This window comes from Balaenoptera ricei, chromosome 19 (genome assembly GCF_028023285.1).
Source record: "Balaenoptera ricei isolate mBalRic1 chromosome 19, mBalRic1.hap2, whole genome shotgun sequence".
NCBI classification, from domain to species: domain Eukaryota; kingdom Metazoa; phylum Chordata; class Mammalia; order Artiodactyla; family Balaenopteridae; genus Balaenoptera; species Balaenoptera ricei.
The window spans coordinates 6,369,503-6,395,013 of record NC_082657.1 but is presented as its reverse complement, the minus strand read 5'-3'; the positions used below and the strand labels follow the sequence as shown (position 1 = coordinate 6,395,013).

Here is a 25,511-nt window from a genome sequence, read left to right as displayed (position 1 = left end):
GGAGTTACGAGGTTATGAAGTGGAGGGCAAGGAGATGGCAAACTGAGGGGTCCCAGGTCCCCCGGGGTGGGGGATGCAGGAGCCACTGACCGAGCCACCCTCCACGATGTCCCTCCAGAGCGGGCGGTCGGGGGGCTGCTCAGCCAGCTCCAGGAGGTTGTCCAGAACCACCTGGCCGATGAGGTCGTGCCGGGAGAAGCGGTCAAAGTCATAGACGCTGAAGTGCAGTTTGCGCTGGGCCAGCTCAGCCAGGGGCACGGAGAACTGAAATGTCTCGTTGAACACGGGGTTCAGGGTCTTCCTGTGTACCTAGAGGGGGTGGGCGAGGAAGGGAGACAGACACCATGCCCACCAGCCCCTCCTGCCCGGGACCCAGAAGTCCGGACCCCTGCCCTCTCCTTCCTCAGACCCAGGAATCTGGACCACCAGCCCCTCCTCCCTCAGAATCAGGAGTCCCGGCCCCAACCCCTCCTCCCTCAGACCCAGGAGTCCCCGCCCCCAACCCCTCCCCCCTCAGACCCAGGAGTCCCCGCCCCCAACCCCTCCCCCCTCAGACCCAGGATCCAGGCCCCCCAACCCCTCCCCCCTCAGACCCAGGATCCAGGCCCCCCGGCCCCTCCCCCCTCAGACCCAGGAGTCCAGGTCCCCGGCCCCTCCTCCCTCAGACCTAGGAGTCCCCGCCCCCAACCCCTCCTCCCTCAGACCCAGGAGTCCCCGCCCCCGGCCCCTCCTCCCTCAGACCCAGGAGTCCCGGCCCCCAGCCCCTCCTCCCTCAGACCCAGGAGTCCCCGCCCCCAACCCCTCCTCCCTCAGACCCAGGAGTCCCCGCCCCCAACCCCTCCTCCCTCAGACCCAGGAGTCCAGGCCCTCAGCTCCTCCTCCCTCAGACCCAGGAGTCCCCGCCCCCAACCCCTCCTCCCTCAGACCCAGGAGTCCAGGCCCCCAGCCCCTCCTCCCTCAGACCCAGGAGTCCCTGCCCCCAACCCCTCCTCCCTCCTCAGACCCAGGAGTCCCCGCCCCCAACCCCTCCTCCCTCAGACCCAGGAGTCCCCGCCCCCAGCCCCTCCTCCCTCAGACCCAGGAGTCCCCGCCCCCAGCCCCTCCTCCCTCAGACCCAGGAGTCCCGGCCCCCAGCCCCTCCTCCCTGGGACCCGGATGTCCAGCCCACCGCTCCGGACCTTGGTCTGAAACTTTTTCTTGCGGTCAGGCAGCAGGTAGATCTTGACGTAGGGGTCTGAGAAGCCATTGGAGTCCTTGGCCGGGAGGTCCAAGGCCTGCAGGATCCGCACCACCAGCTGGTCGGAGCCGTAGAGGTACCTCAGGGCGAAGCTGATGCGGCCGCAGGGCGCCCCCGCGCCGGCCTCTCCGGAACCTGGGGCCCCGCCGCCCCGCCGGCCACCGGGTCCAGTCCCCTGGTACAACTCCGGCTTGATCTGTCCGATGAGCTTGGCTTTTTCCTCACCGCCTGGTAAGGGTAAGGGTAGGGCGGGCGGCCGCTCCTCACTGCCCGGATCAGGCTGGGGGCTCAGGGTCTGCTGGGTGAGGGGCCGGGGCAGGGCCGGGTACCTGCGGGGGTGGGGAAGACAAGGTGCAGTCAGTGGCTCCGATCTTTGCTGCATCTGAAGACCTGGGAGGCTGCTCCCTGCCTCCTCCCCAAACCCCATAGCCAGGTGTCCACAGATCCCCACCTGTGCCCACTGTGACCTTGAGCAAGGCACTTGAATTCTCTGAGCCGCAGTTTCCCCATCTGTGTGAGGAGGGTGACCTATCCCCTTTTCTAAGCTAGCTGCACCCCAGACCTGGGCTTGCACCAGCCTCTAGAAGCCTCCTTCTGACCTCAAGGGGTGACCCAGAATAACTTCTCTATGGACCCCTGGGGCCTCACACAGCCCAGACCCCCTGGTCCTGCACCTGCCCTTCTCCAAATCTCCCTAACCCGTCCTAGTCCCAGCCTCATCCTCTCCCACCTGACCATCGCTCCCCCTGGGCTGTTCTTTCTCTCTCAACTTCTTTTTCTGGCTGTCTGTGTTGGTAGAACACTCTGGAAGCCCAAAGCTCCATCCTTAACTGTCTTTGCCATCTTCTCCCCTTCTCACTCACACGCTTTCCCTGGACAAACTCAGCTGTGCCCCAGGTTTCCTCGACCATCAGCAACCTGATGTCTGCTAAATCTGTCTTCTGAGCTCCAGCCTGGTTCAGCCCCCAGCCTCAGCTGCCCATCAAACACCACATACCCCTCGTGTTCCCTGCTGGGCTCAGTGCCTCCTCCCAAGCCCACTTCCTCTCCCAGTTCCCCAGAATCCACCTACATTTGCAGGTCAGACACCTGGGGCCATCCTCATCTCCTCTCTCCCCTCCAATCCCTTCCCTGCCATCTCCTGAATTTCCCCATCCCTGTGGTCCCTGCTCATCCATCCTCTCCTGCATGGACCATCACACCCGGGCCCCTAGTGATGGGCAGTCATGACTGGACATGGCAGCCCCAGATGCGCTGAGAGGCAGGCATGAGGCTGGGGGAAGTGGGAGGGTACCAAGCCATGGAAAGGGATGCCGGGTGAGATGCCTTCAGCTACTGATCAGTGGGCCATTCCCTGCTCCCAGAGTGACTTTGAGGAGGTCATTAACACCCTCTGGGCCTCACTTTCTTCATCTGTATAATGGAGGAAGGAGGAACTCAGACTGGCGTATCCATCAACCTCTGGAAGGCATCCCCAGAGACCTCAAACTATATTTTCCATGAGCCCTTGGCCAGCCCCCTGGACAAGAATCACCTATGAACCTCTGGGGCCCAAGACAATCCTTCCGGGAGGCAGTTTTCCCTGGACGCTCCCCCAGGCCCCTCCCATTCAACAAGACCCAGATAAGCTCAGGGTCTCCCTCAAACCCACTGCTCTTCCTAGATCCTCTGATGGCCCCACCATTCACCCAATCCATCACCAGGCCAGACCCCTGGGTGCTGTCCTTACCTCCTCCCACCCCCTTCTACCCACAGCTGTCAGCCCCCAGTTCCATCCCTGACTCTCGGCCCCCTGACTCTCTCTACCTCATCTCCTCCTCCACCATCCCCAGTTCAGCCTTGTTCTCTCCTGCCTGAACTCTTGGTATCCAATCTGTCTCTCCAGTCTGTCCCCTGTGTGGCCCCAGAGAGGTCTTTCTACACCCAGAGCTGACCTCTTCTGCTCACAGCCCTCTGTGGCTCCCCAGTGCCCTAGGACAAAGTGCCAAGCCCTCAGTCCAGCATTCAAGACCCTGTGTGATCTGGTCCTGCCCACGTCCCCTAGGCTGCTTTACTGCAGCCCTGGCCTGGCTGGATAGGGACAGCTGATTTGGGGACCCACTTCCCCTGGATTGCGAGTGACATGAGGGCAGGGTCTGTCTGCCATGCTCACCTCTATTCTTTTCCAACACCCAGCTCAGCTCTAGCTCATATTAGGTGCTCAGTATACATGTACAGAATGATGAATAATGGATGGATGAACTGCAGGTCCCACCACCAATCCAGGCTTAGGGAGAAAGAGATGAATTGCTTTGTGCCTCAGGGACTCAGGGGTCTGATCTCCATTCTCTTCCACCTTCCTGCTCCCAGAGTCCTGTCCTTGGCCTCCTCCTTCCTCTGGATCCAAGAACCTAGACCTCTAGCCCCCTCCTCCCTCCAACTCAGGAGTCTGGAGCCCTAGCCCCCTCTTTCCCCAGGATTCAGGAATCCACACCCCAAGCTCCCTCCTTCCCCAGGACTCGTGAGAGCCATAGATGGGAAAGAGACACATAAGAAGACCAGAAGTTCAGAGTGGACCCCCAGCCCAGTAGCCTGTCTCACCTGGTTGTGGGTGCCAGGCTTGTGACCTGCTGATGCGACTGGGCACTGGGCAAGCCCCCACCACTGGGGGGAAGCAGGAGCAGCCCAGAGCCTGCGCCGCCCTCAGAGGGTAGCTCAGGAGATGTCTGGCTCGGTTTGACCCCAGTGGCTACTACGGCAGCTGCGGCCTCTGGATACGAGTCCATGTCCAAGTAGGAGGGCTCTGGGGGGTCCGACCCCCCTAGGCTGCCCGGCTCCAGCAGCTCAGCGAAGGGCGGATGGTGGGCAGTGTGGGCGTGGTGGTGTGGGCCCCCCAGCAGGGGATGGCCACCCAGGCCAGCCCCTAGGTGGTGCCCACCGCCGCCTACCAGGCCTGCCAGCCCGACCCCAGGGCCTAGGTCTTTGCGCAGGGGGCCACCGCCCACCGCTGAGCCTCCCTTGTCCCTCCAGGGCACCCAGCACAGCTTCCAGGACACGAAGAGGGAGACACCCAGAAGGACAATGCCACAGAACGTCACGATGACCGACAGCAGGCTCACGGAGATGTCTGGAGAGAGTGAGGACAAAGGTCAGGGGTCAGGGCGGGGTCAGAGTTTATCCTCCCATTGCTGTCCCCAAGAGCTAACCTTTAGTATTTGCCACTCACCGTCCTAAGCACTCTACCTGTAACACTTAGTATAAACTCCACGACTACTCAAGGTCGGTGTTTCTATCTAACCATTTTAAAGATGAGGAACCTGCGAGGTTGAGTGACCTGTGTAAGGCTGCACACGTGGTCAGTGACAGATCTGGGATTTGAACCGGCAGTCTGTCTTCGGATTTTAATCTTTTTATTCTCTTGATTGCTAGCCCACAGTGACTCTCTGTAAGGCAATACACGATCCGAGGTAGGACCAAGGTTCCCTAAAATGCTAAGAGTTGATCAAGGAGAAAGGAGACTGTATGGCACAGTTAGGCAGGTCAGGGTTCAAATCCCAGCTTGCTGTGTGGCTTTGGGAACATATCTTAACCTCTCTGAGCCTGACAGTCCCCATTTGACAAATGGGAAAAATCAGTTCTGCCTCTCATGGTGCTTTTAAGGAATGTGGGGAGTAAATGGTGTGCAGAGCAAGCTGGGGAAGATAATAGCGAACATTTCTTGAGAGGTTACTATGTTCTGGACACCTAAGTGCTTTATAGGCATTAGCTTTCTTATGCCTGACAGGCACGCTAGGAGGCTGGCAACATTATTACGCCCATTGTTATTTTCCACAAAAGGAAACTGAGGCCAAGAGACACGAAGTTACCAAAGACACAGAGCCCTAGAGCTGGAACAGAGGAGTCAGCCTTCGAGTCTAGGTGCCTGGCTTTACCGTCTTCACCATTATGCTACCACACCTCAGTATTTCCCTATAAATGGTAGTTCAAACATGAATTTTTGTTAGAATAGTAAATCTTATTGCTGCTGCCACGTGTATCCAACACCACCGCCACCGCAGCTAACACATTCTGAATGCCTACTATGTGCTAATATGCCTTTCAGAGAAACCCAAGGACAGCCCAGATCTTGAACTGCAGGTTTCTGGTTCATTCAGTAATTGGTACCAGGAGTGGGGTTTTTCAAGGAAATGTGGATTTATTTGGGGTTGACTTCTGGGTGTCAGCGAGGTGGGACATGGGGGAAATTCCTGCTCTGTGCAGACCATGGATTATGGGGGGCAGGGGGGAGGAACAGGTGACTAAACCATTGGCAGCGAGCTCAGCTGGGTGGAAGGGCTGTGTCACCTCAGGGAGCTCTTGGTGGCAAGGGGATGCCCTCTAGTCCTGAGTTGCCCAGTGAATCTAAGTCAGTGGCCCATAGCGTTAATCCTCAGGATCCTATGTAACCTAAGGATGATGGATCCTATTTTATGAATAAGGAAACTGAGTCTCTGAGAGAGAGGACGTGACCCTGCAGGCCCACATGGCGGGCAGTGGCAGAACTCTGAGTTTCCCACCCCACCTCCAACCCCTTAGGGTGTTCCTTTCGAAGTGACCGACATCTACTTAGAGTTCTGGGGGCCTGTTAGAAACCGGAGCAAGGACTTTCTGGCCTCCTGAACATGGAAAGAATTGAGAAAAGGGGGCCTTCTCTTTTGGAAGAGAAGTGGGGAGAAGAATTGAAGAGATGCTTTCCCCCACTGTCAGCCTGACCCGGACCCTCTCCAGGTCAAAGCATCAATCCTCCAAACTCTGGCAGATTTCTCATTCCTGTCTGCCTGGACTGGGGAGCCATTTGGGTTGGGCAAGGCAGTGTAGTTGTGCAGTAAAATATTAACCTTGCCCAAAGAAACATTTGGCCCTTGATCAGCTCCTGGGGGTGAACCTCTAAGCCCTTGGAAGGTCCTGCCTGAGCGTTTTTATTTACCCGAGAAACTTGGGCCACATCAGATAGTCTGTGTAACAATGTGATGGATGGTGGGGTCTTTGGGCCACGTGTTATCAGCTTGACCTTCGGAGGGGCTAAGACTAAGTTCAGCCACATGGACAGTCAGCCCTGTCTGCATGACAGAGGCCCAGTAAAAACCCTGGACACCGAGGCTCTGGTGAGCTCCCCTAGTGGGCCCTACTCTGTGCATGTTGTCACACATTGTTGCTGGGAGAGTTAAGCGCTGTCTGCGTGACTCCATCAGGACAGGACAACTGGAGGCTCATACCTGGTCTCTCCTGCACCTTACCTTGTGCCTCTTTTCCCTTTGCTGATTTTAATCTCCATCCTTTTGCTGTCATGAAACGTAGCCATGAGGATAACAGCTTTTCTGAGTTTTGTGAGTCCTAGAAATCATTGAACCTGAGGGTGGTCTTGGGATTCCCCGCCCCCCATAATTGCAGTAGTGTACTAGACTTCCTGGGGTCAAAATCTGGCTCTCCTGCATATGGGCTATGAGATTCTGAGCGAGCTGCTTCAGCTCTCTGGGCCTCATTCCTCATCACTGTTCTGTGGACATCCTGCACTCAAGATGCTGAGCCCCGCCCTGGCACTCAGCATGTGTGACTGTCATTGTAACCTCCCAGCTCATGCTTCCTGAAGGTTCTTCATCTGGACGAGGGCACTCATGATATTCCCTAGCTCTCAGAGCCCTGCTGATTCCCAGCTGGGTTACCTGGAGCCAATCACTCACCTTCTGAGCCTCAGTTTCCCCCACTGAAAATAAGGATTATAACTATTTAGTATTTTGTAATAACCTATAATGGGAAAGAATCTGAAAAAGAATATATATGGATCACTTTGCTGAATCACTGTAAACCAACTATACTTCAATTAAAAAATAAAATTAAAAAAAAAAGAGAAAATAGGGATTATATGTACCACAAAGGGTAGTGGATCTTGTATACTGTCTGGTACACAGCTGGTGCTCAGTAAGTATATTCCAACATATACTGAATGACCACTGTGCGCCCAGCTTGTTCTTAGCACTTCACATGTGTTATATCATTTGAGTCTCTCAGATGCCCCATGAAGTCGTCACTTTTATGATCCCCATTTTCCAGATGAGGAAATCGAGGCACAGAAGAAGCCATTCATTTCGTAAGTGGAGGAGGTGGGATTTGAACCCAGACAAGTCAGACAGACTGACTGAAGAGCCTGAGCTTCTAAGCACTATGTGAAATGCACAAAGATACCTGAAGGGGATGTATGGCAGCAGTGGGGTGGTGGCGAGGGAGGGCGGACAGCAGGCCCACAGGTCAGATGGACCACAGAGCTCCTTCTTCTTAGATCAGAGGTTTGGGGGACCAGCAACAGGCAGGATGGAGGCAAGACTGTAAGAGGGTCTGGCCCCATAAGGAACAGAAAGCTGAGCAGGGCTGTTGTGAATCTCTAAAACTCCTGGCTATAGTGGAAGCAGGGGGCTGGCCAAGACGGCTGGGGATGCTGACCTGCGTCGGGGCCCCGGGGATAGCCTCTGATTCGCAGGTCGTTGAACTCTTGGCACCTGTCACTGGTGTCGGCATCTCGGACCCGCGCACAGAGGTCCGAGACCAGGATGAGTGCCCGACGGCAGAGGTCATCCTCGTAGTCTCCTGACATGGTGGCCAGCGGGTCCTGTTCTTGGGAGGGGCCGGGCAAGGGTGCAGATGGGGAATGGGATGGGGGAGGGGGGTGGATAAAGGGCGGAAAGAGACAGAAAAAGGATAGGCAAGGGGACAGCGATTGGGGGTGGATGGACAAGGGGATGGAGATTAGGGGAGGATTGGACAAGGAAAAAGAAATTAGGGGCAAATGGACAAGGGGGAAGAGACTGGGAAGGCCAGTCAAGGGGCAGAGATTAAGGATGCATAAATAAAGGGGTGGACAGACAAGGAGACAAAGATTAGGGTTGCACAGATGCAGGGACGGAATTTCGGGAGGGAGAGACAACGGAACAGCCATTTCTCATTCGTGCATTCAACAAATATTCACTGAGCACCAACTACATGAGAGGCACTGTGCCAGCTGCTGCAGATCCAGCAAGGAACAAACCCCACGCGGTCTCCAGCTTCCTGGTGTCACAAGGCAATGAGAGGAGACAAGGAGTAAACAAATCAACAAACACACATAAACAAACAGGCACACATAAACACATAGCCCTCAGACTGTGAGAAGTGCTCTAAAAGAAATAGTTGGAGGATGTGTCACAAGGGCACCTGGAGGTGGGCAGTTGGGGGAGCTCTCTGAAATCTGAAGGATGAGATGGAGCCAGCCATGGGCAGGGGGCAGTGGGGCTGGAGTGAGGAAAAGCATTCAAAGCAGCAGGAAGAGCGTGAGCCATGGCCCAGGGTGGGAAAGGGCTTGGTAGGTCCTGGGAACAGGAAGATGTAGACAGGGAGAGAGGCGGGGTGAGAGAGAGATGGATAGAGGTAGAAAGATAAGAGATGGTTATGTGTGGTGCTGGCTGGGGAGGGATGGAGATGAAAGATGCAGAGATAAGGACCAAGTTGAGAGAGGGAGAGATAAGGGGAGGGGAGACAGAGATAATGGGAAGGGCAGACTGGGGCCCAGAAGAGAGGGACGGATGAACAGACAGAGGGAAAGTTAAGGATTGAGACGTGGGATGGACAAACCATAAAGAATAAGCTGGTGTGTAATTCATGGGAGTGTGAGAGATGGGTGGACAGAGGGGCAGTGATAAGTGCCAGGAAAGAGCATGGACAGAAATATCTTTGAGAGACAAGCAGCGGACAAGAGGATGGATGGGGTGCAGAAATAAAGGACAGAAAAATCATGGCCAGAGATCACAGATGGACAAAAGGATACAGAGAAGGACCGGGCAGACAGACATGGGTGCAGAAGGAAGGTTGGATTGGTAGGGGGGAGCATAAAAGAGAGGGGACCAGGAGAAATAGGTGGCTGTGGGGAGAAGGGGAATTAGCGACACATGGTTTGGAACTAGACATCAGAGATGGGCTGGAAGGAGGGCGCTGGGGAAATTAAGGACAGACAGATAGGGCTCACAGAGGGATAGGTGTCCTGGGGTGCTGCAGAAGGCCAGGACTCCGAGACAGGCATATCAGACTCACCTGCACTTATCCCTGCTGTGTCCTGGATGGCAGCCGAGGCGGCGGCTGGCGGTAGCCCATGGGGGTTGTAGGGTGGACACGGGGCTGCGGGCCTGTCCCTACGAGCCAGGTGGTGGGAGGGGGTGCTGGATCTGGGGGTCGTGGTCGTGAGAAAAAGCTCAGTCCGAGACTCACATCTTGTCCTACTCGGGCCAGACGCTCGACCCCAGGCGACCCCCGAGAAGTCCAGCCACCCCTTCCCACCTCCGGGTCCCCAGCTCCGGGGAGGGGGGCCTTAAAGACTACAATTCCCTGCAGGCCTTGCGCTCGCGTTGCTGCGGCTTCATAGACCAGGCTCTGCAGGGACTGATGGGAATTGAAGTCCTTAGTACCTCTCCCGGCTGCAGAGAAGATGGGAATTTTTTTGGAGGTGGGGGGGGGGGTTATGAGATGCCGGGGTCCCAAGGCGCTGCAGGGGAGAGGAATAATGTCTGGGACCTCGAGAAGCCGCGGAGTCCTAAGTCCTTAGGGGCCATGGAGTGGGTAAACCATCCCCACGCTCGGGGGATCGGTGGGCGAGGTTGGGGTACACCCAGGTGTTTCGGGACCCCCCCTTCCAGGGCCACGTGCCCCTCCCCCGGGGCGACCAGCAAACGCTGCAGCACTCCCACTCCCGGGCGGGAGATCCGCGCACCTCTGCACCGACCCCCGCCCCCACGCGCCGTGACCGCCCCCCGGGATGGGGCTGGGGCGGGGGCTGTGGCAGGGGGAGGGGGAGGAGCAGACTCACCCGGAGCTGCCGCCGCCGCCGCCGCCGCCGCCGCCGCCGCCGCAGCCCCGCGCGCCGGCCGAGGTGCCAGCTCGGCTCCTCCCCCCGCCCCTGTCGCAGGTCCGCGGCTCCTCCCCCTGCACCCCCTCCTTCTTCCCCTCTGAACCTGAGGCTTCAAAGCCCAAATAGCGCGGCCGCAGCGAGGAAGAAGGGAGATTTCCCGAGACCGAGGCGTCTGAGACGCAGCGCTCTTCCACAGACGAGGATGCAGAGATCTGAGATCATGACCCTCTGCTCCCCCAGGATGCAAGGGTCCTGGACCTCAGCCCCTCCTCTCTCAGAGAAGTCCGGGACCCCAGTCATCTCTTCCCCCAGGACCCAGGGTACTGAGCTGCCAACTCCCTCCATTCTCAGATCCAGGAATCCACCCCTCCTGCTCCCTCCTCCCTTGGGGACCCAGGAGTCCCGACTCTCCAGCCCCCTTCTCCGCAGGACCCAGGACTTCCAGTCCTCCCAGCCGAGGAACTCTGAGGGATGGTGGTGGGGGGGTGGAGGCAGAGCCTCAGAATCAGCGGTCCTGAGTCTCAGCCCGATGTGGAGGTAGAAACAAGGACCTGGATTTCAGTCCTTCCTGGGCCGGCTCCTGAGTAGATTCTCAGATACTTGCTGAGCATCTACTGAGCGCCAGCCACTGCCTCTGTGACCTTGCACTCTTTGCTATGAGTTCGTTTCCTCATCAACAAAATATAGACAATAAACCTGTTTCCTAAGGGACCCAGAGATTTGAAAAACCAGTCAATATAGAGGGAGAGCATTGACACCAAGTAGGTGCTTAATGAGTATTTTTTAAAAGCAGCAAATATACCTTTACCGGTATAGTAATAGCAGTGAATGACAATTGCCACTGTGATCTGGGCACTGCGCTAAGTGCTTTGAAAGCATTCTCTGAGTTAATCTTCACTCTGGCCCTCTGAGATGGGGGCAGTTATGTTATTCCCATTTCACAGAAGAGACAACTGAGGCCCACAGAGGTTAAATCCCTTGAAGAAGATCCAGAGCTACCTGGTCTCAGTGGCAGCCCGTAGAGGTGACTTGGAGCCCCCTCACCACCCCCAGTCTTCCTCAGTGCTGCCCCCTGCCTCTCAGTGACACCCATATAAATATAATCTCCAAGTAAAAAATTGCTGCTTCTTCTGCAAATACTTTAAGACGAGTCCCCTAGGCCCTCCCTTTAATTAGATAATCCGCCCAACGCATGCCTATGTATACATGTTGCAGTCACCATCATATTTTTGAATGCCCCAGAAATGCCTTCCGGGTTCACTCCGAATCCTATCCTCAGTGCTTCTTGTATTCTCCCGGATGGACCTACATTTGCACCCAGGGAAGCTTGCATGGGGGGGTGGTGCATCCACAGATATGTGCACACAAGTGCAGGCACCCCAAATACCACTCTCACAGCCAGACCTCCGCCCAGGGTCCACAGGCAGCTGTGTTCCACAGGGAGAGACACACAGAAGGAGTATGCAGCAATGCACACTTTCAGAGATGTGCACACAGGGCTTGTCAGACTCCCATGACATGTTCCCAAAGAGGCACTTGGGTATCAAGGAATAGCTGTAGTGCATTGGTTGTGTGTGTGACTTTGGAAGTGGGGTACCTGAGTTCAAATCCCAGTTCTTTCATCATTTGTGGCCTTGGGTGAAACATTCTTGGTGCCTCAGTTTCCCCATCTGTAAAAGAGGGTAATCTTTTTTTTTCTAATTTTTTTTTATTGGGAGAGTAATCTTTTTTAAAACCCACCTCATTAAGTTATTTCGAGGATTGAATTAAATTCACCAGAGATGCTTAGAGAAAATGGTTAATGTTTACTGTTGTCATAATTAGTAATTACATGCATTTGCTCATGGACTCCTTCACTGCATTTTACAAGTGAGGAAATTGAGGCTCAGAGAGGGGAAGTGCCCTGCCCAAGGTCACACAGCTGGGAGGTGTCAGAGTTGAGATTCAAAGCCATGTGGTCCGACTCTAGACGTCTTGCATTCAGCCACTACATTGTTTGCATATAGGAAGTTTAAGGACCTTGCCTGTCATCACCACCAGGGGTGTAGAAGAGCGCAGAGCACTCGACAGGGAACCAGGAGACAGAGACATTCGTTCAATTCAATCCATGCACCCAATTTGATAGATACTTACTGAGCATCTACTGACTGCCAGGCACTGTTCTAGGCACCAAGGATTTGGCTGGGAACAAAGCAGACAAAAATCCCAGCCTTGGGAGGGCTCACGGTCTAGTGGTGGAGACAGGTGGTCATTAAATAACTCCATATGGGTATCAGTGTTAGGAAGGAAAGTCCAGGGTGCTGTGTGCCTGAGAAGGAGGTCAATGGAAGGCTTCTCTGAGCAAGTGACATTTGAGTTGGCATAAGCCAGGTGAAGATGGGGGAAGGGAGAGGACTGCTCCAGGGAGAGGGGACAGTCCATGCAAAGCCTGGGGTAGGAGCGAGTTTGGCACATGGAGGAGGACTGATGAGCACGTAAGCTCCATGCGGGTAGCACTTTTGTTTACTGCTGTGTCCCCGCTGCCTGACGTGGTGCCTGGCACACAGTAGGCACTCAATAAATATTGGTTGGTTGAATGAATGAACAAGTGGATGGATAACTAGAGAAGTGTATGTATGTATGTATGTATGAGTTGGATGGGTGGATGGATGGATAGCTGAATGAGGGGATGAGTGGATCGTTGGATGGATGCATCCATGCAGGAGTGAACGGATGAGTTTGCAAAGTACCTACAGATTCACACACAAATGTGCCTGCAAACAAACGCAGACACACACCCAGAGACATGCACGTTGTGTGTAAACACAGATTCACCTCTTCTCCTGGTGCTCCCCTGGGAGAACAAACACCAAGAACAGAGGTAGACCAAGCTGGCCATGGCCTGTGTGGTTGAGGATGAAGGAAGGCAAACCCTCTAACCAGAGCTACAGCCAGCCCCCCCCCCCCGCCCCCAACTGCGGCGCTGACATAATTTCTGGAATAGAAGGAAAATGCTGATTCAGGGATTTGTGTCCCGGGCTGCCTGCCAGGCCAGGGAGTGGGACAGGGATGGCCCAAGAGAGTTGGGGTGAGTGGCAGAGGGAGGCAGGTGGGGCTAAGGCAGAAAGACCGGGAAGGAGGTAGAGAGAGAAACAGAGAGATGGCAAAATAAAGTGATGGACACAGAGAGAGACACACACACACACAGACAGATAGAGACATGCAGAAAGGTATAGAGACACAGAGAATGAGAGACAAAGAAAGTCAGAGGCACGTGATGTAGAAATTCAAATTCAGACACACAGAGAGATGAGGAAGGGTTCCAGAGACAAGTAGAGAGAGGAAGAAAAATAATGGAGACACAGAGAGATGGGAACTTAAAGGACCAAGACACCAGAGGGAAAAAGAGAGAGAGACAGAGCCAGACGCACACACACACATACACACACACACACACAGATGCAGAGAGAGAGAGAAAGACAAAGACACCCAAAGAAGGAAGAAGAGAGAGGTCCAGAAGAGGCAGCTAAAGCTGGTCACAGAGATAAAGAACTCTGGAAAGGGAGCAACCTTCAACTGAGTGCCTCCTGTGTGCCTGGCTCATATGAGGGGGCTTGCTGTATCGTGCTTTATTTAAGCACCATTAGCCCTTCAAGGCAGCATTATTGGTAAGAGATGAGGAAACCAAGGCTCAGAGAGGGAAAGACATTTGCCCAAGTTTGCACAGACTGGGCATGGCGTTTGATGCTAGCCTGTTTGACTACAGAGTCCATATTCTCTTCTTCATCCTATGTTACCTCATGTAGACCAAGAGACACAGGGCAGTGGGCTTAGGGGGTACTGAGTGTGAGTCACAGCGATAGAGGGAAATCGTCACTTGTTTATTCATTCAACATACATGTTCTGCACTTCCCTGATGCTGGAGAGCCAGAGATGAGTCAGGGGCCCTTGGTCTGGAGGGGGAGGCAGACACAGGCCCAAATTCCTGAGCAAGACAGGCAGAGTGCACAGTGTTCAGAGGTCTGAAAAAAAAAAAAAAAAAGGAGCAGATAAAGAACGTGCAGAGGACGGAGACAGGAAACACAACTGGTAGGAGGAGGAGTCAGAGAAGGCTTCCTGGAGGAGGGGGCACTTGAGCTTCTTATGAAAGGATGAGGGCGTTTGGGCACCAGGAAAAGGGCAGAAGGCAGCATGTGGAGAGTGGAGACAGGAGTGAGGGGTGGGAGGGATTAATTAAATCTGAAGAATGTTTGAAGGTATGAGGTGAGAGAGGAAGCTGGGACCAGATCATGCAGCTCGGAGCCATGGGAGGGCTGAGGGCAGGGGAGGGGCAGGGTCATCTCCAAGTGCAGAAAGACCCCTCTGAAACCTTGTGGGAGGGGAATGAGTGGGGAGAGACTGGAGGATGTGAGGGCAAGAAGGAGGCTGGGGCGAGGGCCCAGGAAGGAGAAGACCTTGAAACCTGAGTGGGTGTTGTGCTGTGTGAATGAAGAGAAGAAATAGCAGAGTCAGGAGGCAGAAGGGATAGAGTTTGGAGACTGATGGGCTGTGGGGGCTAGGTGTGCCTGTGGTCATGAGAATGAAAGATGTCTCCTGTCCTATGGGGATGGACTTGGCAACTGGAAGTGAAGGACAGCCTGTTAGGAGAGAAAAAGACATAAGGATGCCAACAGGGAGTCAGGGCCACAGAGGAACTGGGTCTGGAAATTAGTCCATTTAAGTCTGGACTGTTGTAATTGCCGATGACAGAAACGCAAATAACCTGAGCATAAGAGGGAATTAATTGGGTGGATGAGGGCTTGAGGGACAGCTGGATCTAGGTGTCCTCAATCATCCTCAGGAATCTGTCTGCATCTCTGGTTTCTGCTTTCCTCGTGTTGTCTTTGCTTTCAGGCAGGCTCTCTCCCCATATGGCGATGTGATGGTCCCCAGCAGCTCCAACCTAGGCTCCGACCAGCCTGGCAACCTCACTGGAAAAAGAAAGATCCTCTTTTGTAACAGGTCCGGCAAAAGTCCAAGGGTTAAATCTGTATCCTACGTTGATTTTTTTTTTTTTTTTTTTTTAAACTATTACTCTTTTTTTTTTTTTTTATAGCTACTTTATTTATTTATTTATTTATTTTTCGCTGTGTTGGGTCTTCGGTTCGTGCGAGGGCTTTCTCTAGTTACGGCAAGTGGGGGCCACTCTTCATCGCGGTGCGGGGACCGCTCCTCATCGCGGTGCGCGGGCCTTTCACTATCGTGGCCCCTCCCGTTGGGGGGCACAGGCTCCAGACGCGCAGGCTCAGTAGTTGTGGCTCACGGGCCCAGCTGCTCCGTGGCATGTGGGATCTTCCCAGACCAGGGCTCGAACCCGTGTCCCCTGCATTAGCAGGCAGATTCTCAACCACTGCGCCACCAGGGAAGCCCCCTACGTTGATTTTTAAGCTCATCCCTGGACAAATGACTCAGAAAATCAAGGTGCTACTGCCTAACAAGCAGAGAATCAATGTTTATCAAGCAGGAATAACTGACAGTTAAGGCAGAGACCAGATGAATTCGAGAGAAGACTAGAGATACAGGTAACAGAGACAGACTGGGGAGATAGACAAAATAACTGAAAAAGTCTGCGCTCCTCTCCCATGGTTCCTGCTGAGAGCTCTGCAGACACAAAGAAGGGATGCCCAGTGGGCACCTCTGTGGCTAAACTCCTTCACTCCTGCCCTTGGGGTCAGGAGCCCCCAGCCCCTCCCCCATCCACTGGTACCATGGCAACCAGGCCCCCTGCTCACCTTTCCCTCCTCCATATAGAACCCAGTTTCTGTTTGAATCTCACCTGTACCTAACCAGTTCCTGTGTGAAACAGGGATGAGTGGAAGGCAAGTGGGAACAGAAAAGGGATGACAGAGGGAAGGAAGGCAAGGAGCCCAGCAGAGGCAGCCATGGGAGAAGAGAGATGGGGAGAGAGGGCAAAAGGAGAATGGGAGAGATGGGGAGAGAGGTAGGGAGGCAGAGAGGGGGTGATAGGGTTAGAGAGAGGCAGAAAACTATGAAGAGAGAGAGGGACGGGGTGGGGGGCTGGGGAGATGTTGGGGAAACTGATGGAGGAGACTGGGGAGATGGAACAAGGGAAGGGGAGAGATGTGGGGAGAAAGAGGGCAGAGAAATCAAGGGAAAGAGTGGAGGAGAGATGGGGAGAGATGAGGAGAAATCAGGATAAAGAGATGGGGAGAGAGGGAGGGAGGGAGTGGGGCAGAGAGATGGGGAGTGGATGAGGAAGAGAGTGCGAGAGAGAGGGGTGGGGGAAGAAACTCGAGGAGACTGGGAGACATTGAGGAGGAGGCAGGAAAGTGGGAAAGAAATAATTGGGGCACACAGGGAGTCCCAGAAGTTAAGGGAACCTGGATTTCCATGTGGTCTCAGCCTTCCATATTTTTTTCCCGGGGAGAAGGAGCTGGGGTGGGTGGCCCAGGCAGAGCTCCTCTCCCCATCCTCCTGAGACAACCCCTACCCACTTTCTCAGGATGCAACACGAGGTGGAACCCCTCTGCTCCTCCACCGTGGGCAACCCCAGCATGCACAGGGAGGCAGGTACTGAGCTGTGTCTGTTTGTTTGTTTGTATCCAAGTGTGGGGTTGGGCGGGCGGGGTCCTTCATCTGAGCATTGTGTCACAGCCCTGGCTTTCAGTGTGACCTTAAGTGAGTCACTGGTCTTCCAAAGAAAGAGCTACCCCAAATTCTTATGTCTACCAGATTCCTGAGCAGTACCCTTTAGACCTCAAACTACATTTCCCATGAGGCTTTTCAGTTCCCTGACCAATGTTCTGGACCCAGAACTACATTTCCCATGAATCTCTGGGGCCGTAACAACTCTTCTGAGGCCATTATCCCCCATAGACTCCCTGCCCTGGTCCCTCACACTCTCCTTGTCTCCCGCACTGACCTCAGCATCTTCTCCCAAAGCTACTCCTCCTCCCTGCTTCCCATGTTTGAATGGTGCTAAGACCCCAGTCTAGACCCAGTCTAGACCCCAGGCATTGTTCCCCCACTCCCATTACCTCCACAGCCATCAGTCCCAGCCCCATCTTCCTGCTTACTCTCTCTGCCCTGTCCCTACTTCTCTTTCCCCACAGCCCCAGCTCAGGTCTTGTCCTCTTCCACTGGAACCTTTCTCCACCTAACTCCCTGGTCTCCAGTTTCTCCCCTCCAGCCCATCCCCCACATGGCTCCAGAGGAGCCTTTCTGACACCCAGCACTAACCCTGTCTCTCCCTTGCTCACAGCTCTCCCATGTTGCCCATCACTCCCAGGATAGAGTCTTAGCCCCTCAAGCTGGTGTTTGAGGCCCTGTGTGGCCTGACGCTAGCTGACAGGCTCATATTCCAGGGTTCCCTACTTCTACTCTACTTTAGCACAGCTCATTCATTCATTCACTCATTCAACATTTCTCAAGTAATATCTTGGTGAGGATTCATTTGGCTAGCAGGTAATAGAAAATTGGACTTAATGCAGTATAAAAATAGGAAAGTCATTTGTCTCACTCAAAAAGAAGCCCAGAGGTGGATCAGGGTTTGTGTTTGGTTGGGTCAGCAGCTCAGTGAATGTCACTGAGAAGCCAGTTTCTATGTCCCTGCCTTTTGGTCTGGGATATATCCCCTTTGCGCACCAGCTTGCATACCTCATGGTTACAAAATGGCTGCCACAGTTTCAGGCATCACTTCCAGAGGTCTTCACTTTAAGGACCCCCAATAATCTCTCCTCACATCTCATTGGCCAGCACTAAGTCATCCACTCACTCTTGTCTCAATCCCTGGCAAAAGGAACGAGATTATCATGATTATTTTAGTCAGTGGGGCTACGCATCAGGTGGGAGAAACTTTTTAAAAAAACCTATACCTAATCCTACTTCAGGTCCCAATTAACCAGAATCTCTAGCGCTGGGGGGCCTAGCAACTATAGTTTTTGAATGCTTGCCAGGTAATTATGATGAACAGTAAGGGTCAGAAGGCATTGGTTTACACTGGATGGGATATCCCTGAGGATACTGGGGCTTGGTCAGCCTCACCGGGTTGCATGGGTGGGGAATGGACACTCCTCAAATGGAGGAAGAAGGATGGGAATGGCTGACGGGGTCTCCTTTCTAGGTGTCGGCTATAAGCACCTCTTCTGTGCCAGGTGCTAGGCTAGGCATAGCAAATGCTCTAGTGGCAAAACAGACAGTTTCTCTGTCCTCAGGTCTCTTTTAGTGTCTTTGAAGACCTCTTTCATTTGGAGACGCCCCACCCCACATCATCTCTAACCTAGACTGAGGCACCCATCTGATAAGTATACTTTATGTGTAGCTCCAGAAAAGATGAGTGAAATTGAGTTGACCAGTTGGCTCGTTTTGCAGATCAATATTTGTTCATTTCAGTTTTGCTGTTTTCTTTGTGGTGTTTTGGAACCAATAACATTTTTAGCTTGTCAGGTTGCAAACTTTGGCTTAGGCCATTAGAAAGCCTATGGGTCCCAAGTGTTTTGCCTATAGTAATGAATGAAATGACCCAGCTGGTTCTCATGCAAGGAGGACAGACATGAAACACACCATCTCACAGATAATTAATAACCTACAATTGCAATAAGCACTCCTTAGCCTTGGACCTGAAGAGAATTCTGGGAATATTCTCTTTCGCTTAAAGACCTTAGCACCCACCCCCCGCCCCCACCCCGTGGTCCCTCTGCATAAAACATCCCTTTCTCTGCCATTTCTTTATTTGGCAAACTCCTCCTTTATCCCTTAAGTCTTTTTTTTTCCCACTATTTTTAAAATAGATCTTTATTGGAGTATAATTGCTTCACAATACTGTGTTAGTTTCTGTTGTACATCAAAGTGAATCAGCCATATGCATACATATGTCCCCATATCCCCTCCCTCTTGAGCCTCCCTCCCATCCTCCCTATCCCACTCCTATCCCTTAAGTCTTGCTGTAGACATCACCTCCTCTAAGGAGCCTTCCCTGATTGCCCCCAGACTGGGCTTCCTCTCCACCTCGTGACACGTCCACTGTAGCAAGTATTGACCTTTATAGTGAACACTTTCCCCACCAGACTGGAAGCTCTTGGAGGGCAGGCTGGGGTCTCATTAATCTCTTGGTCTGCAGCAGTCTCCAAGGTACACAGGAGGCCTTGGAGATGCCTGTTGAAGTTTGAAAGTGTCGTGTTTCCTCAATTATTCAATAAGTATTTATTTTTAAATTTATACCTTTACTAAGTTACACATATACATTGAAACAAATATATTAAAATCACGGTTGTAATTTAGAAATCTTTATTTCTAATGCCACATTTCATGAGAAACAGTTTTATTCACATTTTAAACATACACCTTTGATGCTGCTAGAGTCAGTTTTTTAGCCATTTCACACACATTTCCAGGGCATATAATTTTATTTCTAAGTTACTTGTGATAGACATTTAAAAGATTTTTTTCTATTATGGAAAATTTCAAACATACACAAAAATAGAGACAATGTACATTTTGCTAATCTTGTTTCATCTAAGCAACCCCCCCCACACACACTTTCTAGGGGGACATTCTATAGGACAAATTTGTTTTAAAGAAAATCCCAGACATAATTCCTTTTCACCCATAAATACTTAAGCATGTGTTTCTAACTGCTAAGGATTTTTAGAAAACAGACCTACCATGCCATTAATTCCACCTAACAAATTCACAATTTTTCTTGAATATCATCTCATACCTAGTACATATTTAAAATTTCCCTAATTATTTAAAAATTTTATTTTCCACAGTTGGTTTGTTTTAATTAAGACCCAAAGTTGACATATTGCATTTGATGGTTATATTCCTTCAGTCTTTATTCAAGAAATACTTACAACTAGGTGCCTGGCGCTTTGCTAGATGCGAAAAGCGAAAGACAAGTCCCTGACCTCATGTTGCTCACATTATAATTAGAGACTCATAGAAGTAAATGTAAAATTGCAACTGTGATGAGAGCAAATACATGGTGTCATGAGTTCGTGACAGGAACTGTTCACACACTTAGGGAGACTTGATGAGCTAAGTGAGGGGGAAGAGAGTTCCACGTGGAGTCAGGGCATGTGCCAAGGTCCTGTGGCAGGAGGGAGCATGGAGAGTTCAAGTCACAGAAGGGCAATGTTTCTGGAATGCAGCAAGTGAGGAGGACGATAGTGTCTGATCAGGCTTAAGACATCAGCAGGGTCTGGTCATGTGTGATCTTGGTCTTAATTTATCCCAATGACAATGAGAAGTCCTGGGAGGGTTTTGAGGAAATGGAGACGGCTATGTGGTCAGATCTACATTTCAAAATGCTTCTGATGGGGTGAATGAAGAGGGAGAGAGAAATATATATTGAGAAGTTAGGAAGCTGTTGTCTAGACAATAGTGGGGTGAGAAGCAGCAGACTGGGGGATTGAGAACACAGATTCTGGATCCAGTGCCTAGATTTTTATCCTGATTCTATCACTTGGCCTGTGTGACCTTGGGCAAGTCACTTAAGTTCTCTGTGCCTCCGTTTCATCATTTGTTAAACTACACTATCTCAGAAGGCTGTTTTGAAGATTCAGTGGAAAAAACTTTCAAAGGTGCTTGGCTTTTTAAAGGGGGCTGTAGACACGTAGTTATTATTATTGTTAAGTGGACAGATTTGAGAAGGAGATTACTATGTTGGAGGGATGGAAGGGAGGCCAGTATGGCTGGAGAAAAATGATCAGAGAGGTCATCAGAGTGACCACATGCAGGGCAGGTGCTTCTCAAAGGGGATCTTGCTAAAATGCAGACTCTCACCCAATAGGTCTGGGGTGGACCCTGAAATGCTCCCCAGACCACACATTGAGGAATGAGTCCCCATCACAGGGAGAACTTTATCCTGAAGGCAAGAGGAAGCCTCTGGCGGTTTGTAAGCCTCTGGTGGTGCTGAGAGGAAAAGATCACCCTAGCTGACCTGCTAAAACAGATGGGAGGTGGAAGAACAGGGACCAGAGAGGGGGGCTTACTATGGTACAAGCTGAGCTGTGCTGATGTGCTGAAGCCAAAGACCACTAGGAGCATAGCTGGGGCATAGCCCTGTGCTGGAGAGAGCCTGTCCCAGCTCACAAGAGCCGAGTGGTGAATTTTGCAAGCTGGTTGTGAAAACCATGGGTAGCATAAAATTGGTCAGGAAACTGGCAGATGCTGAGAGAGAGAGAGAGAGAGAGAGAGAGAGAGAGAGAGAGGACATTTACCAGCACGCCACTGAGTTTACTGAATGAGGGTGATAGTAACACATCAATGTCTGAGTAAGAGGTTTTTAGACACCTGGGCTGAGTTAGGTGACTTGGGGAGGAATCAGGAAAGCAGGCTTTGCTCTGGATCGGATGCTGGCAGGAAGCAGAGGCAAGTCCATGACATGAGAGCAATCAGAATGGCACTAACACTGGTTGGGAAAAAAGCAGCATCAGCCCTGAGCCAAGAGGGGGATATTTGGTCAGTTTTGTGGTTTGGGCAGCGTCGATGTTGTGTTGTGTTGAGACATGACTCCAGAGGGGTCTTATTTTTATCTTGGTCCATCATGGTCACAGAGTGACCTTGGCTGCTCTTGGTATTCTGTGAAATTCCTTATGTCCGAAGGGAGGGCACCAGGGTCTCTCTGGGAGTGCCAGGCCAACTCCTGGCTGTCAGGGGTTGCTTTCTGCTTTTTTCAGCTACTGTAACAAAGAGACCCTCAAACTCAATGGCGTTAAGAAAACAGTTGGTCTCTCTCTCGTGTAAGAGGAGGAAGGTGGTCTGGATGGGTGGGATATCTCAGCCCCACGAGAATACAGGGACCCATGGCGCTCCATCATCTCTAGCAAGAATAAAGCTGGCTAATTGCTACATGCACATTCCAGTCCAAGGGAAGGGGCACTGAGTCTAAGCCAAGAAAATTTCTCTTAAGCAAATGATTCCGAAGTTGCACGCCTCCCTTCTGCTAACAATGTTGGCGAGAACTTGGTCATGTGGCCACACCTAGCTGCAAGGGGGGCTGGGAACTGTTGTTTCCAGCTGGATAAAACTCTAGGATTGTAGAGGAAGGGGAAATGGATTATGTGGGACAACTAGCAGTTGGCCATAAAAGAGACCAGTTAGTTGATGGAGGGGTTGTGTAGAAGAGCCCAGATTTGAGAGCTGTTATGAATCAAGTTCCAATCAGGAGGCCAGTTCTGAGAGTGTTGGAAAAACCACAGACTGGATTCAAATGCTGCTGCAGGGAAGAAGCTAGGCTGGGGTGAATGGAATAGGAAGCAAAAAGGAGCAAGTCCTTTCCTTTTCCTCCTGCCTTGCAGTCTCCCTCTAGCACCCCCTTTAGGCAGAGCCTAACAGGACCCCAACTGTCCGAGTGGAAATGGGGTTGGTAGAGTCCCAGCCCTGGGGTATCGGACAGCTGGGTGGTGTAGGTTGGAGTTTGGGGCTGAGAGACAACAGCTTAATAACTGGCAGAAGAGCCAGCCTGGGGGTGGCACGGACAGTCATTTGGTGATGCTGTTTAAGTGGGATGATGTGCGAGGAGCGCTCAAGGCAGCTGAGACTGGGTTTTCCATCCGCAGGAGCACTTCTTGTGGACCTAGAGACCCTAGAGGAGACGCAGGCTCGGAGCCTGGGCAGACCTGTTAAATCCTCGTGAGTGGTCCCTGGCCCCGTGATTTCTGATCTCAGCTCCTCTGAGTGCGATGGCATGGACCCCTGACTTTGGGAGGTCCCTGTCCGCTGGCTGTCTTCCCAGGAAGCAGTATCTGCGCCAGGTCATTGCAGAATACGAGGCGCTGGACCGAGAGCTCCCATACATCCGCAAGTTCCCCGTGCCACCTGCCGCCCAGCCCCTCTGTCTGTGCATGGAGACCTCAGTGAGTGTCCCCCCCCCCACCCCCATGATCCCAGGCCCCTGGTGGCATGGTGGGAAGGACACAGGCTCAGAAGTGAGGTGGACGGGGTTTGAATCCAGGCTCTGCAGCTTATCGGCTGTGGGCTTGGCACCAGGATAAGTGGCTGAGAATTGATTGTGAATTTGTCAAAGCGTTCATCATCAAATTTATCACTGCTGACCCCAGAGGGGAGACCGAGAGGCAGAGAGAGGGGACGCTGAGGACAGAGGGAGTCCCGCTAATCCACCTATTACGAAATTCTGTAAAATTTACAGATATCGCAAAAATTCACTTCAAAAAGCCCTTTTTTGGACAAATTCAGTGACGTGGTTATTCGGTGCATGGATCCTTTGGGCATTCCTGCCTCAGAGGAGGCATCTATTAAGGTCTCACCCATTTGAGGATTAAACAAGGCTTGCCAGGCACAAGCCTCGGAAGTGTTGCCTCAGCTGATCTGTGTGACTTGACCTCAACACGGGGATTGCTGTTCTTGTTTATGGGACCAGTGCCCACCCTATTGCTCCTCTTCTTTGTGTTTTTGAACATGAGACACACACACACACACACACACACACACACACACACACCCAACATACACATCCAAGGCTTGCCTTCCTGCAGGTGACCAATTTCATGATTTCACTGTGGTTTCTCAGCAATTTTATATGTCATGACATATGGCATCGCCTTCGACATGGTGATCTCAGACCGAAGGCGTGGTTAATGATCAATATATGTTTCTGAATGTAAAACAGATTGACAAGATGTCAAATCCTCCTACGATCCTTATTTTTTGAGAACTGAATAGTTCTTAAAATGCTAATATGACTATAAAAGGACACATTTACGGCTTAAATCCTTGCGGAAATCTTCAAGGTCTGCCAAAATCTCGCCATCCAACGCAGGTTGCTGGAAAAGTTTTCAGTAGATCGGCAAAGTTGGCCAAATTGGTGAATCATTCAGTCAACTGTTCATTGACTTTTGGCAAATCGGTTTGGTGAGAACTGATTTTTTTTTGGAGAATGACCTAGAATGGCAGTAGATGCCTTTCTACCTGAAAGATTCCTATCCTCCCCGCTCTGGCAGGCTCTGCAGGTGGGGTCTCGGGTGGGGACTTCTGCACCCGGACTGAACTCCGGGTGTCACTGACTGAGGTTCTCTCTCCGACCTCCGCAGCCCGAAGAGGACCTTACCCACCTGGAGGTGCTGGAGGCGCTGGAGGCCGAGTTCCCCGGGGCCATGGAGAGCGGGCGTGTGAGCAGCATCCGCTTTGAAAACATGAACGTCATCTGTGGGACTGCCGGGCGCCGGGACCGGTGAGCCTTTGGCGGGGGGCAGGGCCTGGAGCGACCGGGAGGGGCAGGACCGCAGTGAACGCGATGGGGGAGCCGGGTGGGGAGTGAGGGCGGTGAGAGGTGGGGCGGGGCGGAGGCTCTGAGTGGGCGTGGCCGGGAGCTCATAGGCGATGTGAGCCAACAGTAAGCTCCGTGAGGGGCGGGGCGGAGAAGTGAGGGCAGTGAGGGGGCGGGGCCAGGGGCGCCCGGAGAATGGCGTGGTGGGTATAAGGATCCAGACCCTGCTGAGACTGAGAGCCGAGAAGGGGCTAAGGCGAGAGCGGGCGCAGTGAAGGGGCAGGGTCAGGTGAGATCGGAAAGAAGGTGGGATTTGGAGTGAGGAACCGGACTTTCAGTGACCCGGGTGGTGACGGGGATGCGCAAGACCGAGGTGTGTGGTCGGAGCATGAGAAACAGCTCTGAGCGGGAGCGTAGCCGGGACTGGGCGCTTTGCAGGGGCGGGGCCAGAGTGATCGGGTGGGCCTGGAGTGTCTAGTTGGGGGCGGGGCCGGGCCTGAAAGCCACACTGAAGGGGCGGGACCTGGAGTTGCTGGATGAGGATAGGGCCCTGGAGCGGCGGTTTAAAAAGATGGAGCCTCGACAGAACCAGGCTGAGAGAGAAGACGGGACCTAGACTGACCCAGGTGAGGGTCGAAGTACAGATTGACCTCGGCGAGAGTGCAGGGTTGGAGAGTTTAGGGATGTAGTGACGGGTTGAGGGACTGGAGTTGGTAAACGAACAGGGACCAGGCAGGGACTCTGGGACAATCAAAGCCAGCGATTCCCCTTCCGTCTCCGCCCCGCCCCTCTCCTCTTGGCCTTGCCCCCTTGCAGGTGGCTCATCACGGTCACGGACTTCCAGACTCGCTCGCGCCTACTGCGCTCGGGGCTCCGCCTCCGCGGGCTCCAGCACCCTCTCGTGCGCCACGACGAACTGCTGCTGGGCGATTACCGCCTGCACCTGCGCCGCTCCCTGGTCCGACGGCGCATGCTCGAGGCTCTGGGGGCGGAGCCGACCGAGGAAGACTGACGTTTGGGGGCGGGCCCCGGCTGCGCCTGCGCACCGCCCAGCGGGGCTCAGGCGACCCACCCGGAACCCCGAAGGAAAGGGGCGTTGCCTTCCCAGGAAGGAGGCGGGGTCGGCTCGAGGGGGTGGATACTGTGAGTTTAATTATAAAGAATGACCTGGTACAAAA

The 25,511-nt window shown here is 53.0% G+C and overlaps 2 protein-coding genes across 6 annotated transcripts in view; one reads left to right on the top strand and one right to left on the bottom strand.

Moving 5' to 3' along the window:
- The window catches only part of SYT3 (synaptotagmin 3), a 15,323-nt gene extending 5,913 nt beyond the window's left edge, over positions 1-9,410 (bottom strand). Inside the window, exons 1-5 of the mRNA XM_059905997.1 lie at positions 9,314-9,410; positions 7,694-7,859; positions 3,818-4,343; positions 1,179-1,566; positions 91-309 (exon numbers count right to left, since the gene is read on the bottom strand). Coding sequence (XP_059761980.1) covers positions 91-309; positions 1,179-1,566; positions 3,818-4,343; positions 7,694-7,844 — 1,284 coding nt within the window. The 5' untranslated portion in view covers positions 7,845-7,859; positions 9,314-9,410. The remainder of the gene's footprint in view (positions 1-90; positions 310-1,178; positions 1,567-3,817; positions 4,344-7,693; positions 7,860-9,313) is intronic.
- Positions 1,169-25,511, top strand: C19H19orf81 (chromosome 19 C19orf81 homolog). 5 transcript variants are annotated; one of them, XM_059905984.1, is made up of 7 exons: positions 1,169-1,468; positions 4,247-4,364; positions 16,606-16,673; positions 22,667-22,739; positions 22,843-22,963; positions 24,158-24,297; positions 25,150-25,511. In XM_059905984.1, exons 3-7 carry the CDS (start codon positions 16,607-16,609, stop codon positions 25,343-25,345), a joined length of 597 nt encoding a protein of 198 aa, XP_059761967.1. In that variant the 5' UTR covers positions 1,169-1,468; positions 4,247-4,364; position 16,606; the 3' UTR covers positions 25,346-25,511. The 5 variants fall into 5 exon arrangements, 3 of the variants coding, with proteins under 3 accessions (XP_059761967.1, XP_059761966.1, XP_059761969.1); XM_059905983.1 differs by lacking the exon at positions 16,606-16,673; XM_059905986.1 differs by lacking the exons at positions 1,169-1,468; positions 4,247-4,364 and adding an exon at positions 15,071-15,104.

Excerpts from the sequence above, each read along its gene's own strand:
- C19H19orf81 (XM_059905983.1), top strand. The coding sequence starts at position 4,298 with ATGCCACAGAACGTCACGATGACCGACAGCAGGCTCACGGAGATGTCT. Across the intron at positions 22,964-24,157 it reads GTCTGTGCATGGAGACCTCA|CCCGAAGAGGACCTTACCCA; the intron begins GTGAGTGTCCCC and ends CGACCTCCGCAG. Across the intron at positions 24,298-25,149 it reads ACTGCCGGGCGCCGGGACCG|GTGGCTCATCACGGTCACGG; the intron begins GTGAGCCTTTGG and ends GCCCCCTTGCAG.